The following is a 16,900-nucleotide window of genomic DNA, read 5'->3' as shown; positions in this document are numbered from 1 at the left end:
AATAACGCCCTCACGAGTAATAATTATTTCTTACACCTATTTCAATGAATCGACTGCATCCAATTCACGAGAAACGAAAGAAACGCCATTCAAGGAAAATGTCTGTTATCCGAGCGCAATAAAGTGAATCTAAAATCACTTCACGCGGCATTGTCTGTAACCAGCCGTGGCGTGGTAAATCGCATTTTTGCATTTTTGCCGGACGTTTCGTCGAGTTTCTCGCACGGCGAAAAGAAAAAACGCGCGTCGTTACCCGGCGCGGCGATCGAGCAACGTGAAAACACGGCCGGGCTAGTTTCTCTAGGAACTCCCGGCTCGTGTACGTGCTCTTGTCAGTTTGCCTTAGATATCGGTGTCCACCGGGCTCGAAACAGCCGGTTCCAACTCATAACTGCGTTATTAATTTGTTCCTACGTTAGCCGACTTTCTTCAACCGGGCGCCAACTGTTTGTTACAGCGATGCGGACCGATAGTCCTGACAATGACAGCGCATTCTCGGACACGGTCTCGATGCTGTCCAGCGAGAGCTCCGCGAGCAGCAGCGGCTCCGGGCACAAACCACCTCAGACCGCCATGCACACAGCCCCTCAACAGCAACCCCATCAGCTCATGGGTAAGTTGGAACAACGTGAACGGTACGGTGTTCATTGGACACCGTTACGAAGCAATTTCAACCAAATAATATTCAATATTCTGTTCGCTATTATACTGCTATAAATCTTTAAATAAAATAAAATTTTTCTGCGTATATTATATGAAAAACGTGCTAATTATTATATTATAATAAAGTGAATATTTTGATCTTATGGTCTATATATAATATTTTGTTGTTACGAATGTAAAAGATCTGTCATAAGGATAAAAATATGAAATTAAATGCAACAAAATTTTCTACACCACTGTGCCCTTTCCTGCATGGAAAACATAATTTCTGATGCATCGAACAATTAATTATGACGCGGCTGCTCCGAGGTGGGCGGTGTCTGACTCGTCACTTAAGCGGACTAGAGGAGGATCGGACGGAAATTTGACCATCCTTCTCAGTGTTTCAATTTTCTTCAAAAATCAAACAAGAATATTAACCAGTTTATTAAACGCATGTTTATACCACTTCGTTGAAATAATTAATTATATTTAAACGAAGTACGTCGGGAAACTAGGGAAACTAATCGTAGCTAATTGGGCGCCTTATTAGCCAAAGCAATCGACGTAATTGCACAAAATTCGGCAGACGCTGCGAGCAGAGTCAAAGCGGAGAAGATCCGACTGGCGTTGGAGAAGATGCGCGAGGCGAGCGTACAGAAGCTGTTCATTAAAGCGTTCACGTTGGACGGCAGCGGGAAAAGTTTACTCGTCGACGAGGGAATGAGCGTGGCCCACGTCTGCAGGCTGCTAGCTGACAAGAACCACGTGCCGATGGATCCAAAGTGGGCTGTAGTCGAGCATCTGCCCGATCTCTTCATGGGTGAGTATATTTTTCCAATTCAATATTTTTCCGATCGTCGATGGTTCGATCTTAGAAACTGGCAAATCTTCCTCTTGCAGAACGGGTGTACGAGGATCACGAGCTGCTCGTGGAAAATCTCCTGCTGTGGACCAGGGACTCGAAGAACAAACTACTATTCGTTGAACGACCGGATAAAACTCAGCTGTTCCTTAACCCGGAAAGGTTCTTATTAGGTCCTTCTGATAGGAGTAGCGCGGAGTACGACGACCATTCGCGCAATATTCTTCTGGAGGAATTCTTCTCTAGCAGTAACGTCGGCGTGCCAGAGGTAAATATTACCTCTTTATTGGCGAAGTGCAAATTTGGATGCGTTAAGGGATGCATCTACATAAAATATAGCTAAATAAAATATATTTAAGATATTCAATTCGTCATCGTGATTATTTGCTAAATATATAATTATATATTGTATTAATTATGTCCTCCAAATATAATATATAATTATATGCTAAAAATAAAATATGTAATTATATATTGTATCAATTATTTACTAAAAATATTATATATATAATTATATTTTATATAGTCATTCGGTAGAAATATAAAGTCGCACAAATAGCTTCAACTTAATGCATAGATAATTGAAGTTGATGAAAATGAAAAAAATGAAAAAGTGATAAATCTTGTTAACGCATCGGTTACTTTAAATTCCAGGTGGAGGGTCCATTATATTTGAAATCGGACAGCAAGAAGGGTTGGAAAAGGTACCACTTCATCCTAAGAGCCTCCGGTCTCTACTACTGGCCGAAGGAAAAGGCGCGCACCGCGCGCGATTTGGTTTGCCTGGCGACATTCGACGTCAACCAGATCTACTACGGTGTCGGCTGGAAAAAGAAGTATAAAGCGCCCACGGACTTCTGCTTCGCAGTGAAGCACCCCAGGCTGCAGCAGCCGAAATCGACCAAGTACATCAAGTTCCTGTGCGCTGAGGACAACGCGTCCTTGGAACGTTGGATGGTCGGCATCAGAGTGGCGAAATACGGCAGACAGTTGATGGAGAACTACAGGACCCTGGTCGATGAATTAGCGCAGGAAGATCTTGACATGCTCGCGCATGCCAGATCGTGTTCGGTGAGCTCGATCGCGGTGCCGCCTCAGAATCAAACGCAGTACAACACCAGCAACGACAATGCCCGCCAGTTCACGGAGAACTCGAGGAACGGCACGGAGACCGTCAACGCCAGACAGTACGACGGACAGCGGCAGAGTTACAATTCCGAGCAACGACAGAGTTACAATAACGACGGGAGGCTGAGCAGAGCCAGCAGCTCGAGTTCCAGCGGCTGTTTATCCGACGGAGCGCCGAGCAGTTGCGAGGTATTTAGCGGGGTCTGTTCCTCGTAAGTATTCGGATCGAGTCGAGTGTTTCACGGTTTCTTTCGTTCGACGCAACAGGTAGCCTTCGAGTGCGGCGAATTCCCGACGGGCACGATCAAGAGGAAACCCTCGATGAACCCGAAGCTGCCTCTCACGTCGATCACGCGGCAGCTGAAAGAGGTCGGCGAGACTGTGCGGGACGAGCCAGACTGTCCGAGTCCGACGAGTTCGGGATCTGGCACGTTGACCAGAAGACACAGTCGTAGGAGGAGCGGCACCGACTCGGACGGATCTGGGACGCTGAAGAGACATCACCGATCCAGCAACGCGACCCCGGTCAGCCCTGTACCGCCTGGTACGCCAGTCAGAGAGAGAGCCAGCCCCATGGGATACAACCGAACGGAGAGCCAGGAATCGAAGACACCTACGAGTCCTATACCACCGTCTATGGTACGTACCAGCACCTCGCTTCTGGAGATAAGCCAGGACCGTGATCGTTTATTTATCGAGCAATGTTTTACAGATGGATTCGATCACTTCGCTTCCGCCGCCGCCGTCGCCGTCGAGGGTCACCGAGGAGACAGAGTCGGACAGCGAACCGCTTCCGCCGCCTCCGCCGGAAATGTTCCGATCGAATCTCTCCCTGGACTCGTTGCCACCGCCTCCGGCGCCCGGCGAGCTCCCAGTGTGCAACACGCCCGAGCTGTCCGGCTCGTCGTTGAGCCTCGCGTCGCTTCCGCCGCCGCCGAGTCCCCTCGTAGGAGAAACAGGAACGATCCGGCGCGCGAGGCCAAAACAGTCGACGCCCACGAACTCTGTTACACCGGAGAGCACGCCGACGCACGGCGCGTCGAGACCGTCTAGCAACCAGCAGATGTACACGAACGCCCTACAGAACAGCGCCATGCAGAACAACGCCATGCAGAACAACGTCGCGGTCCAGAACAGTCAGGGTTACAACATGAACGCGCAGAACGCTCTGCACTCGAACAACACAGCGAACTCGGTCGCCTCGTCGCACAGCTCGTACCCAGGTTCCAGCGCGAGCACCCCGACCTACGGACCGAGCTCCCCGAACTTCGCCACGCCGCCGCCGTTCGTCGCTCCGCCGGCATACGGGTCGCAGCAGCAGCACGGCAACTCTCAGAGCCTGACGAGGCAGAACTCGAAGACGGAGTCGATATACGGGACCCATTCCTTGCCGCACTCGACGGTCCAGCCGATCAGGCCGAACCCGAACATGGACACCGTGCGGCGAAGTGCCATGAAACAAAGCTCGAGTCATTACGCGGCCCCGCCTTACCTCGCGGAGCTGAAGGCGGCGTCCAGTCCCCAGCCGCAGCGCAGGGTGACCATACAGGAGCCGCCGACGTCGCCCAAGTCGAAGACGGGAACCGGCAAGAAGATCACGTTCAATCTGCCGCCACAACAGGAGCCGGGCAGTCCAGCACTGCCACAAAGGAAACCCATGCCACCGAGGAGATCGGACAGCACGAGGCTCACGTCTCCTAAAAAGCTCGCGGCCTCGGACCAGGCACCGCCAGGCGACTTCCTAAAGGATCTCCAGAGGGTGATGAGGAAGAAGTGGCAGGTAGCCCAGAAGTGTAAACTCGACACGACGACCACGCCGCACGAGGTCCTCGGCTTCCGCGACCCGCCGCCAGCCGTCGCCGACTACCGGGAGACGAACGTGTCGAACTGGGTCCAGGAGCACTACGGAGCCGACAACCTCTACGAGAACGTCTACACGACGGACCCCCACGCACCCGTCGAGTACGCCTCCAGCCCGGCCCGGCAGCCGACCGTCAGGTTCGCCGACGAGAATCGCAGCATCAACATCGTGAACGCGATCGCCAACAAGAGAAGACCTCCGCCGCCGCCGCCGAAAAGGGCGGAGACCACGCATCTGACCACCACCAGAGCGATGCACTGACAATAGCAGATAATTCAGCCCCGTCCCGAAAGGCGATGGTACTGTTGTCTGTGCGGTTGGTGGAAGGACTAAGAAAGGGCGTGCGGGGGAGGAGTTCGCTTTGTTCTGTGATTCAGTCACCGTTTCGAGGTCCTAGTATCGAAGTCCGCCGCGTTTGATCGTCCCTTTTCCGTCGCACCGTCATACGGAAACGTGTTTCGTTCCTCGGCCATGAGGAGAAGGGGATCGACGACGGGGTCTGTCCTCTCTCGAGGGGAACGTTCGGCTTTGTGTTCGCATATGTCGCCAGAGTTTGCATGGAATCAGCTTGGCTGGGAATCCTGTATCTAACCCGTGAAAAAAAAGAAACCAGCCGCGGCCGTTGTAGGATAATCGATGTATATTTAGGAGGTTCGAGGATGAAAGTCTGATCGATACTGCCAATTGAAATGGTCGTGTACACGCCGCGCGGCCCGGGCCCCTCGCCCGCGCCACGGCGCGCCGGTGTCCTATAGAGAATTTTTTAGCGAGAGATACCTCGGCGGGGGAACGGGAACACCGCCGAGGACCACCGGCGATCGGAATTATAGATTATCGAGAGAGAGAAAGTGAGAGAGAGAGAGAGAGAGAGAGAGAGTCCGATGTGTGGAAGCATCTGTCTTAACGGCGATTTTTAGCAACGGCCATTCAACTAGAACGTAAGGGAAACACTGCCGCACATATTGAGGATGTGATATGTAAGTCTTAAGCTCCTAATTTTGTTTCCCGTTCGCCGGGAGGTGAACGTCGACCCTTTCCGCATTCGCGGTCCCCGCGCAGTAGGGGACCGTGGGTACGCGGTCCGACGCGTGGAGCCAATCGAATTGATAAACGCACGAAAAACCGCGCTCGCCATTCATTTCTGTGCGAATCGATCCAGAGTTACGTAGGCTTAGCTGTATCTTTGCGGTGTCCGCCCGACCGGGCGGACTCTTCTCGCTTGTTTTTTCTTTTTCTAATAAAAACGGAACAGCTGCGCACGAATCAGACGACGAGAGGAACTGTTACACACGAGAGAACATTGTAGGATATTTGAGTCGTTGCATATGAAGTATCGCGTCTCTTGCAACGCGTTTTTTTTTATCGACACTTTAAAATCTGTTTTATTTGAAAAAATTAGATTATTTATTTCGATCCTGTGTTACCGTGCTCGGAACACTTTATTTTCTTTTATCGCAGCGGATGGGAACTGATGTTTGTTTGAACATTAACTTTGTAAAAGATCGTATGTACACGTCTGAATGCTGGTTCTTCAGCTTTTATTTTAAACAGAAATTATATCCTACACCAACTTTGTTTGTTCGTTATCAAATTTTTTTTCCGGTCCCTTGTTGAAGATCAATTTATAAGGAAAGTCTTTTTATTTTTGTCGAGGTCACGAGAGCAAGCCGGGAAACATGGTAAATATAACGAAAGTAATTATCGTCGACTTTCGTTCCAGTTACTTTATCGTTCTGGAATGCGACATTTCGTATGCAGACGCCTAATTTCTTTGCAAAACACACACACATACACACAGAGGAGAGGCTGCGGCAAGTTGATACGTTTCTGAAGATGCACATTACGTCGTAAATTTGTTTCACGCGACGTTACATGGAAACAATTGATCGAGAAAGCGAACGGAAACGATCGATTAACGAACTCCGCTGTATACTAAAAATTTCTAAGAAATCGTCTTCTTGTATCTCGTCTCGTCTAAGCCATACCCGCGTTCGAACGATTGCGGTGGACCACTTGTAATACGGCGGCGATCTACAAAAATGCATCTAGACCTCAGAGAGTAATTTTTTACGGTGCGCTACCCGACAGGACGCTGACGAACAATTGTCACGCGCGCTCACCGGCGTCCCGTCGCCTATCAATTATCCAGTCTCTCCCGCGCACGAACGACGAGACACGCGCGCTGTTCGCAAAAGAGATACACACGACGGATGCGCGTTTTTTTAAAGCCCTCGTAAATAGGTGTGCATGTATATAAATGGAACACGTATGAACGGTAAATATCACTATATCGACATTGATGCTGTATGTTTAGATGATAACGTACGAACCGAGCAAATCCACCGCGACGTGGACCGCTGGAACCACGAGAACGCGATCGACGGACGTCGATCGCGACCACGCGCGCGTTTCTGCTCTCATTCGTCGTCGAGACCTTCGAGTGACTTTTTTCTCCAGCCGCGGCATACTTTCGCATGAATTTCAGACAGCTTCGTAAACCACGAACGAACGCGCGCGACCTGCGCCGAGCAATACGATTTACTTTAGAAAATCGATCGGGAAACAATCGCGCGAACGAATCGTCCATGGTCTTTACAATCGGCTCGCATCGACACGCTCCGTCATTCTGACGTTCTCATCTGATCCACCGCCTCCGCTGAACTACTATCATGTTTGACTGTAAATATATACACCGTACGAATTTGTAACGACTTTTTTACCAAAGCGGACGTGAAAAACCATTTCGGAGCTACGATTGCCAACGCGAACAAAAACCAGATGCATTTCCAATTGTAAGTCCATGGGACACCCTAAAACGATTCCGCGCGCGCGCGCGCGCGGTCGAACTTCGGCCGCGTTTTTTTATACTCCGGAACGAATGCAGCGGCATTTTTATCGCCGCGATTTTTGCACTTACCGCGCGATCGCCAAACGGAATTTTTCGTCAACGACCGAGCGAAACCAACCTAATCGTTGCCTGCGCAGCAACCGTGAATCTAACTCTTTATACTCATGAATTTGTACCGCGAGTTTCGTACGTCCACGAGACCTTTGTATCTTTCTTCGAGGACAGCGGAGCCGGGTGGGGGCCTGTTTCGAGGCACGGCACCGGTGGGGAGCGTCTCGCCGAGTCCCCGCGCATTTTACACTGTTAAGAGAACCAACCGTGGGACCGCGATACGATATTTTCTACTGACCGAGTTTTGATAGAATGATCCGTTTCCGGGCGTACACGGTCCACGGGTGGACGTTTTTTCTAATCGATCGCGCAGGGACACGAGCGAGACCTCCGCGTTACAAATAACGAAGTAATCGCCGACGCGATGACACATACATACACACGGAGAGAGACGCGTAGAGGGACACGGAGTGGTGAAGAGACCACAGAGTTATAAAGAGATACGCAGAGTGGTAGAAAGAGAGACGCGGAATGAGAGACACGGAGTGGCGAAGAGACGAGCCACGCACACGTACACACATGTCTACACTCGAAACACGTGATGTCGATTTATATGTAACTGTAATTTTGTCTACCGTGCGTGCGGTCCAATCAAACGGAACCAATAATAGTAATGGTAACGATATATTGCTAACGATATACGTTTTTTGGGACTAATTGTATCGAACTTACGGAATCTTGACTGTCGTCTGACTAATACGATAAGCGAGGCGAACCGTACGAACCCCGCCTGGACGGGCTTTTTCCTCCGGGTCGGTCGGGTTCTACGACGAAACACCGCCGCGATCAGAGCCTTTTTAAACGTGGATGCTCACGAGTGAACCGATCGCATGTGCCGCGGAAGGAAGTTCGGGTTTTAACCCGTTGCGCTATAATAACGAGTTGGACGATAAATAAAAGTTGGATGATGAATGTTTCGCGCAGGAATCGATAGATATGGCTGCCAATTATTTCTTTTAAATTGAAAGAAAGTTTGTATCACCCGTCGAAATCTGGGAATGAAATTAAAGGAGAACAGTCGGGACACTAGAATCATCACGTGACAGCAAGAGAATAATTAAGGACGATTAATTGTAATTAACGTAGCCATGAAAGACGTAATAGTGCAAGGGTTGTAGATCTAACGCGATGTTAACCCTTTACGATTCCTTTCGCGCTGATCAGCAGTTATTTGTCCTTAATATCTTTAACCCTTTGCGCTCGAGTGATGACCATGAGGCGCCATAAAATTGTACTATCGCGTTGAAAAATAATCTCTGTACCAACAAAGTTGACATTTTAAATATTGTTAAGGTTATGTTGATACGAATGACGAGAATCAATTGTATATGTGTAAAATGCGCTTTGTTATATAAAATGAAAATGTATTGTCTGAGAAGTTATTTCAGAGTTACAATTAAAATGGCATCGAGTTCAAAGGGTTAATAAAAGGACCAGACAATTTTTGTTCCTTTTATCGTTTTCGTGTACTTTTGTTTCTAGATTTTGATAACAGGAGAATTTATCCTTATTTCGATGTAGAAGAAATTAACCCTTTGCACTCGCAGCCATTTTAACTGTAAATCTTAAATAATTCCCCTGGTTTATAGTATTTGCATTTTGTTTAATAAAGTGCACTTTTATGCGTACGAAATTGATTCTTGGGACTCGTAACAACAGTTTCACTGCTCGACAATTTTTTAGATTTAAAATTTATTGTTATAAAAATGATTTTAGAACGTAATAAAATAATTTTAGTGGTGCCTTAGAATCACCATTCGAGTGCAAAGGGTTAATAATATTCCTATTTAGTGGAAATGGAATCCATGGAATTTGTATCACGTGTCCGACTCGTTATTGTAGTGCAAAGGGTTGACCGAGGAATAGAGTCTGGGCGCTCTTTCGGTGTGTCGCTCGAGGATGAACATTGTAACGAGACAGAGAACCGAACAGAAATGTACAGAGTGTTCGCAAACGATGCAACAGCAGCTTGGGATCTGACAGGAGCCGCGCCTCTCGCGTGAAACGCGCTATTCAGCGGCCAACGACACATGTTGGCTTACCGAAGATCGCGCGTACCATTGATTGCAGTTTCGTCGGTTGATGGCAGCATGGACAGCACTATTCAGAGTTGTATATAAACATTATATTATTTTTTATTTAAAGAAACGCACTCTTTGTAACTAACAAGGACATTAAAGTAATTAATCACGAAAAAAGTACGTTTTGGTGGAGCCACGATGGTTTTTTGGTTGCTGCGGAAGGCGGTTCGAGGTTTAAATAAAAAAAAGACGGTATATTTTAATATATAAAGAAACGTTGCACGCGCGTGTATCGTGCAGATCGCATGTATGGGCAGACTAATTTGTTCATTTAATACTCGCAAGGTGACTAAGAAGATTTTGCACCATCCTCGTGTCCTATTTATCATTGTTAAAGAACAGATCGTTTTCACTGTTTCATTTAAATATCTGCTACATTTTCGAAGAATCGTTTCAATCACGATACATCTCGTTTTAGTATTCGCGAGGTTAGGTGGTAACTTTAGAGGGTAGCTCATCTTTTTCGAGACGGTAACTTCGTGAACGGAGCAGCAAATTCGGTGGCTAAAAACAGGATTGAGACAAATGAAAACTGGCAAGGTTATGTTACATGGACTTTTGTATGTAGGTTACTTTTGAAGTTCCACGATCGGACTTCGTCGAAGGAAAATCCTGATATAGATCGCGACCCGATGCTTTATCTGGAATAGTTCGATATCGAAGCAACACGATGCCGCATAACACCTGTGGTCATTTCACCAATCTCTCGAGGAGAGTATTTCTATCAATATTTTTCAGTCGTAAAAATTCGAAGGAGCGGAGCATTTGAAACACAGCCGTCGTGGACGAATTTAGAAAGAGTTTTGCGTAATTGTTTTTATTAATATAAAAGACGTATTAGGTCCCGAGAGTTGACGTTTCATTGCTTGCGGAGCATAATTCGCGTCGCGTCGACATAGTGAAGTTACGAGGCCCGAACGCTCTGTAACCCAGAGAAATGGACGGCGTTCGAAGCGTTTTGTATTATTTGTAAGATTTGATTTAATTTATTCCGACCACTGTGTATAATTATTATTCGAAAGCGTTGCAGTACAAATGCTGATTAAGAAGAGCGCGTGGAAGCGAAATGGAAGCTCTGCGTCCGGATTTGTAATTTGTAATGATCTGTCACTATATGAGATCCTTCTAAAAGTGGCCGAAGTTACAATAAATAAAAGCTGTGGCTAAGCGCTCGGGTTACAGAGAGTCGACGCCTCGATGCTTTCTATCCAAATTCCAAGTCTCGAAGATATCTGTTTTCGTTCGCTTTATACTCGTCGCACGAAATAACGAAACTCCGTCGACGTATTAAACCGTACATTTTCACCTTCCGTTTTCTTAACCCTTTGCCGTACCATTTTCTTCATAGTTACAGTGGTAAGCACCCTTTCGATTGTAATAATTTCTTAGGAGAGAAAGAAAATGTATATTTATGTTTACATTTACTAGAATGATTAAATAAAAATTTTATTCCGACTTAACCCTTTGCAGTCGAAACCACTTCAATTGCAAATCTAAAATCATTTTTCTGTGTTCTAGTATTTTCATTTTATATAACAAAATTCATTCTATGCGTATAAAATTAAGTCTCGTGACTCATATATCATTGACACTTTCAATAATTTTTTTAAATCTAAGCTTTCGCGATATTTATAAAAATAATTTTCGAACGTGTAACAACAGTTTTATATTTTTATATAAATTTTATATTTTAATGGCGCCACAGAGTCGCCACTGGAGTGCAAAGGGTTAAAAGAACGAAAATAACAGAATATTACTAGAAATCTCTGTCACGAGTCTGACTCGTTAAGGTACGATAAAGGGTTAAAGCAAAGATAAGTTTCGATTCGGAATACGCGAACGCCGCGCGCCTACTATAGCAAATTCGGTACTGAAAAATAACGATTATCCGATTACTTGCTGATATAATTCTGCTGTTACAGTTGTTTGCATTACGATCATTTTTATATTTACCGAGAATGTAAAAGAACATAGGGTATGAAATATAAAGAATGTTAACAGAACGCCTTTTGCCATTTCTTGTAGCTTGTCGATGTCTATGGTTGCGCTCGAATACTCTGTACATGGAAATAAATGAAAGAGAGAGAAAAAGAGAGAGAGAGAGAGAATCATAGTCTAAAAAGCGACATCAGTTTGCGAGAAATTACATAAATATTTAATAAAATATTACTGTTCGCAGACTGTCTCGCACAAAAAAGTCTGTTCAACCCTCGCGTCGATTGAAAGCCGAGAACAATAGTCGAATGGTTTAACCCCTTGCCGTACCATTTTCTTTACAATTACTATACCTAGAATTTCTTTCATCGCACTAATTTTAGTAGAAAAAGGAATTTTATATTTATCGTATGCTTTCATATTTATCACCTGCTCGTATGTTTAACCCTTTCCACTCGAAGCCATTTTAAGTCTTAATTTGAAACAATCCTCCTGGCTTATATTTAAGAATTTTTTAGATCTCGACTTCATTGGTATAAAAATTATCTAGAGACGTGATATAATAATTTGAACGGTGCCTAACAATTTGAGTCGCCACTCGAGTGAAAAGGGTTAAATATTAGAGACAAGAGAATGAAATTTCATTCCTACTTAACCCCTTGACGTACCATTTTCTTCGCAGTGTCAGGAAAATTTCGATTGGCATAATTTTTGAAAAAGGATAGAATATTAATGTTTATGCCGTGCCTGAATTTACTAGAATTCTTAAATATTAATAACAAGAGGTTCGAATTCTAATTTAAAGAAAAAAGGGATTATAATTTAAATTTAATAATATCCATACTTAATAATTTATTACTAATTAATTAATTCCCATCACGAGTCGGACTCGTCGAAGTACGCTAAGGGGTTAAAAATCAGCGCGGCGCTCAACGCGATGATCGAATGCGAGGAAGGGGATGGATGACAGAGGGTGGAACGATGACGGAGAGATTCGTCGACGGCGGAGCTTCGCCGAAAATCGCGCCCGCGGGTGAGAATCTCGACTGGAGTAACGGTTTATGGTTTCGCGACAAAGGGTTGAGTGCAATCGGAGCGAGAGGACGCGATAAACGCAGCGCGCGCGCGATCCTACCTCGGGGAGTATGAGAAAGTTCTGTCAGTTCGTTTTCTATCGTAACCAAACAATTTTTCATCTTTATTTGTTTCTCTCCCGTCGGGTCACGCTCTATATGTTGTACGTACGTTTTTTGTAAATATTGTAATGAATGCGCGACGACGGAATTATTGTCATCGGGGGAGGTTTAAATAATAGGAGCTGCATTGTATTTATGACGATGGATAAAATAAACGATTCTTGTTTCTTTTCCTGTCGCGCGCTGTCGAGGCGATTGCGATTGCAATGTTCACGCGATCGTGACGAGAAAGAGAAAAAGAGAGAAAGAAAAAGAGAGAGAGGGTGGGGGAGAGGGGGGAGGATGTATCCAGTCTCGCGCAGACCGGGCTCGAACTGCGTTTCGTTTGATTTCTTTGGCAGATGAACGAACAACCTCCGGTTACTATGTTTGCATCTTATCGAGTACTTTCTAGTTACTCCGTTTTTAAGTATAGTTTAGAGTTAGATCCGTTCAGCGGTTTTTACTCCTTCTTTTTTCCTTGTTTGACAAACCGTGACCGTTCGAAGGAAATTGCGACAATACCGATTCTAATTTTTCGTTTCTCGACATACCTATCTTCGACACATGATTGTTTAGGATTGCCACCAAGTGGATAAGAAAAAAAAGTAACAAAAAAGCGCAGCAGTTGAAATATTATAGGTATTATATTCATGTTTTTATGTAAATAAATTTTTGGTATATTTCAATGATCGGTGGTTGTTTATTGATGGTGTTCCCCTTTACCTTTGCCTCTGGTCCTGACACTGAAATTTGTTTAATATTATTTCTTTTACAATATTTTAAGATATAGGAGCTACTGCGTGGGAAATGATAACAAGTAAGTTATAATAAAAATTATCCTTTCTTATTTATAAGCCGAGGAACAATTACAAAAGATTTACTGTAATTATAACATCTGAATATATATATATATATATTATTAAAATTAAACGATCTATATATTATTAAAATTAAACGACCTATATATTATTAAAATTAAGCGACCTCAATATTATTAAAATTAAACGACCTATATATTATTATAATTAAACGCCCTATATATTAAATTATCCGCGACCTTTCATGTTTCCAAACCACTCTCTTCGCGCATTCTAAACGCGCAACAATTTCGCGAAGCTTCCTCGTTGATCCGTGTATCTTGACAGCGGCAAGAAAGAAAAAAAGAATGTCCACCTTTATGGGAAACCTTTGGGATCGGGAACGATTTGAAATTTTACGTCCCACGCGCAGCATTCTCATTCGGCGGCAGGATTTCCAGGCCATCCGTTCGACGCGCGTTTTTTTCAAGGATATTTTGAATTGCGAGATTGGTTTTCCAAGCGACCGGCGCGCCGCGATAAAACAGCGTTCGTTGCTGTTCATAAAATGCTCCGATAAAAGAGCCCCGTTCTTTTTTTTAATATTCCCGAGCCGCGGGAGGGCCGGCGTCGCGCGAGTGCGCATAAACTGTTCGGCTATTGAATTTTTTTTCTTTTTGCGTAAAGCTGATCTCCCCGTATAATGTAATATCGTGCCGCGGCTACTTGATAAAAAGAATTAAACAGCCGTTTTCGGTGTTTCATCGCTGGCGAAGCGCGTTTCCGATCCGTGGGTCGTTCAATCGTTCTGTAAAAATAGGATTCGGTACCAGAAGGGGTAAAGTTTACGACGTCGCGCGCGTTAATGAAATGCGCGAGATCATGCTGGATTTTATCTGCTTTCATGCCAGTAGTTCGGAGAATAGAGCAGCATAGGATTGAGATCTGTTTTTGTTTCAATAGGACGAGAGATACGTTTATGTTGCAAATTATAAATTGATATTTATATTTTTAATATAATATTATATTTATGTTTTTAACATAATATTATATTTATATCATTGACATAATATTATATTCATATCTTTATATTTATATTTCTATCACAAAGATTTAATGTTTATATATTAATATATGTCTTCAACAAAATCTCTTGTAATAATTAAAAGTAATGCAAAGATCGTAAAAATATCCAAAGTTATACAGAAAAATTGATAAGACTCAATTTGACAAAAATGTCTTATTAAATGTCTTATATAAATAAGTTAACACGGTTTCAATCTTGATACAAGAAGAAAGTCATCTGCTAAAGAAATTTAAAGATCGCCGTATGGGAAATAGGTTGAAATCATTATAAAGCAAATGGAGGAGGCATTGACCAAACTAATGCGAACGATGTTCCATCGATGAAAGTTTCATTTTATTACTGGCTCGATTCCGCCGTTAATTCCGCGTCGTTAGCTTCGTCGTTTTCCGGTATAAGATCCCATCGCGTCTGAATTGTACAGGTTTCTATGATCGCCAGTTTCTTTTCGGAACCCAGTTGTGCTCGTCTGCCCATCGCTGGAGGGTTCTTACGGGGTTTTCGTTGCAGACGTAATCTTGCCGGTGGCGCCAAAGTGCGTCCGAACAAAGGTATAGACCATTTCTGTTCTGTGTCACAGCTGTGACTTCCTGTTTGGCGCACAGGTGCGCATCGCGATTTACCATATTTCGAAGCGAACTTAATAACAAATTAGATTAAATTAGATTTAATTTTACTAGATTTAATTTCATGTTGGACAACAGGAATTGATTTTTAGTGGAGTCTCATTTTTCTAGCCGAGGGAAAACTCAAAATTGTTAATTTTGAAAAAGGTTTTGAGTTTGGTTTGTTTAAAATTATGACAGTTACTGCAATATATATTTTTATATATTATAAAAGACTGTTATGGTTTAATTTAATAATTTGATGTATCCTACTATAAGAGAGAAATTTTATATTATTGTTACTATGCTATTTAAATTATTTTTATTATGCTATATTATATTATCATTATAATGCTATATTATATTATTATCTCTACAAAAATAATACAAAAATGATTCGAAACCCTCACCGATCTCACACGCAAGCCGTTCTCGACGAACACGGAAATTTCAGCAATAATTTACCACATTTCGAGCAATTAAATTACACGCCATTTCATCTTGATAAATAATTCGTTCCCAGGGTTACAGGTTTTCGTAACCGTGGACCATATATTACCCTCGCCTATGTTCTTTCATAACACGAGAAGATTGACGTAAATATACAATATGAAATTGCCGACTGTCCCGCTGCCCCAGCTATGGGGTACAATTTTATAGGTTCCTTTTACGACTCATGGCAGTCGTGTGTTCTACTTTGCGTTTACGTTATACACGACCCTCGAGCGTTCCTGTCGAATACATAACCTAGACCCGACATAGACCTAACCGGGTGTTCTCTTTTTTCCTTTTCACATTCGAGAGACTGCTCTTTGCATTGCTTTACAGGTTATGGACGGATTACGCAGTCAAGGTTATGTCAGACTGCACAGTGAAGGTTATGCCAGATTGCATAGTCAAGTAATATTTTTCGCAGATTTATGGACTGTCGCTTTTGCGTTCGTTTCGTTTCTGTATATTTTTATTATTATTAAAACAATGCGTAGAAGCTGCAATATTCGTGGAATTTGCATCGTTTTGTAGTGACTTTGCTATGAAGTATGAATTAGAATAATTATTAAACTACTATTATTAAACTATGAATTAGAACATAACCTTAACTTTTGCAATAAAAATACATTATTATTCTTCTAGAGCATTTTTCCAAAAAACATACAAAAAACTTATTTTTCCCTGAAAAATATTTCTTTAATTAAATATTTCTTTAAACAAACGATCCACCGCGAGCAATATACAATAACAAAAAATTTTATCGAATAAAAAGGAGGAATTTAAAATATTTTTTCGAGTCACCGTATACATTCTTTTCCTCTAAAAATCATACTAAACAAACGCAATGCCGTGTTTACGATGCAACTGTCTATTCGATGCCGTCTCTCCGCGCGATGACGTCACGCGCGCACGCGGATCCTGATTTAGGATAAGAACGGTAACGAGGCCGAAAGCAGTTTTTATCGGCACGTTGAAAAATAACCCGATCGACGGAAAGGTCAAAGTGCTCTTCGGTGCCAGCCCGGACAGACGTCGCCGTCCCCGATGGGTTTCGACCTCGTACAACTATCTCGGCCGCGGACGAGCGAAGAGGTGAAACCGGGCGCAGTGGAAGCCGACGAGGAGCCAGGGATAGTGGAACCGTTTTCGAAGCGGTCCGCTTTCCAGGAACACGAGTGTAAATCACGATTTTATTACGGATAATTTTACGAGAGGAGCCCGTGCCCGCCGCCCGCCGACGCTGCCCGAGGAGTGTCGGGGCTACCTTAAACTT

At 43.9% G+C, this 16,900-nt stretch overlaps 1 protein-coding gene across 5 annotated transcripts in view; it reads left to right on the top strand.

Moving 5' to 3' along the window:
• The window catches only part of LOC144478781 (uncharacterized), a 232,899-nt gene extending 219,564 nt beyond the window's left edge, over window positions 1-13,335 (top strand). For all 5 annotated transcript variants that reach the window (XM_078197048.1, XM_078197039.1, XM_078197031.1 and 2 more), the window contains 6 exons: window positions 458-613; window positions 1,232-1,465; window positions 1,546-1,775; window positions 2,162-2,824; window positions 2,903-3,274; window positions 3,348-13,335. In XM_078197048.1, the coding sequence (XP_078053174.1) occupies window positions 458-613; window positions 1,232-1,465; window positions 1,546-1,775; window positions 2,162-2,824; window positions 2,903-3,274; window positions 3,348-4,757 (3,065 nt within the window). In that variant the 3' untranslated portion in view covers window positions 4,758-13,335. The remainder of the gene's footprint in view (window positions 1-457; window positions 614-1,231; window positions 1,466-1,545; window positions 1,776-2,161; window positions 2,825-2,902; window positions 3,275-3,347) is intronic.
• Window positions 13,336-16,900: the final 3,565 nt, after the last annotated feature.

The sequence above is a fragment of the Augochlora pura genome, chromosome 1 (assembly GCF_028453695.1).
Source record: "Augochlora pura isolate Apur16 chromosome 1, APUR_v2.2.1, whole genome shotgun sequence".
Classification (NCBI taxonomy): Eukaryota; Metazoa; Arthropoda; class Insecta; order Hymenoptera; family Halictidae; genus Augochlora; species Augochlora pura.
This window is presented reverse-complemented; position numbering and strand designations above follow the sequence as displayed.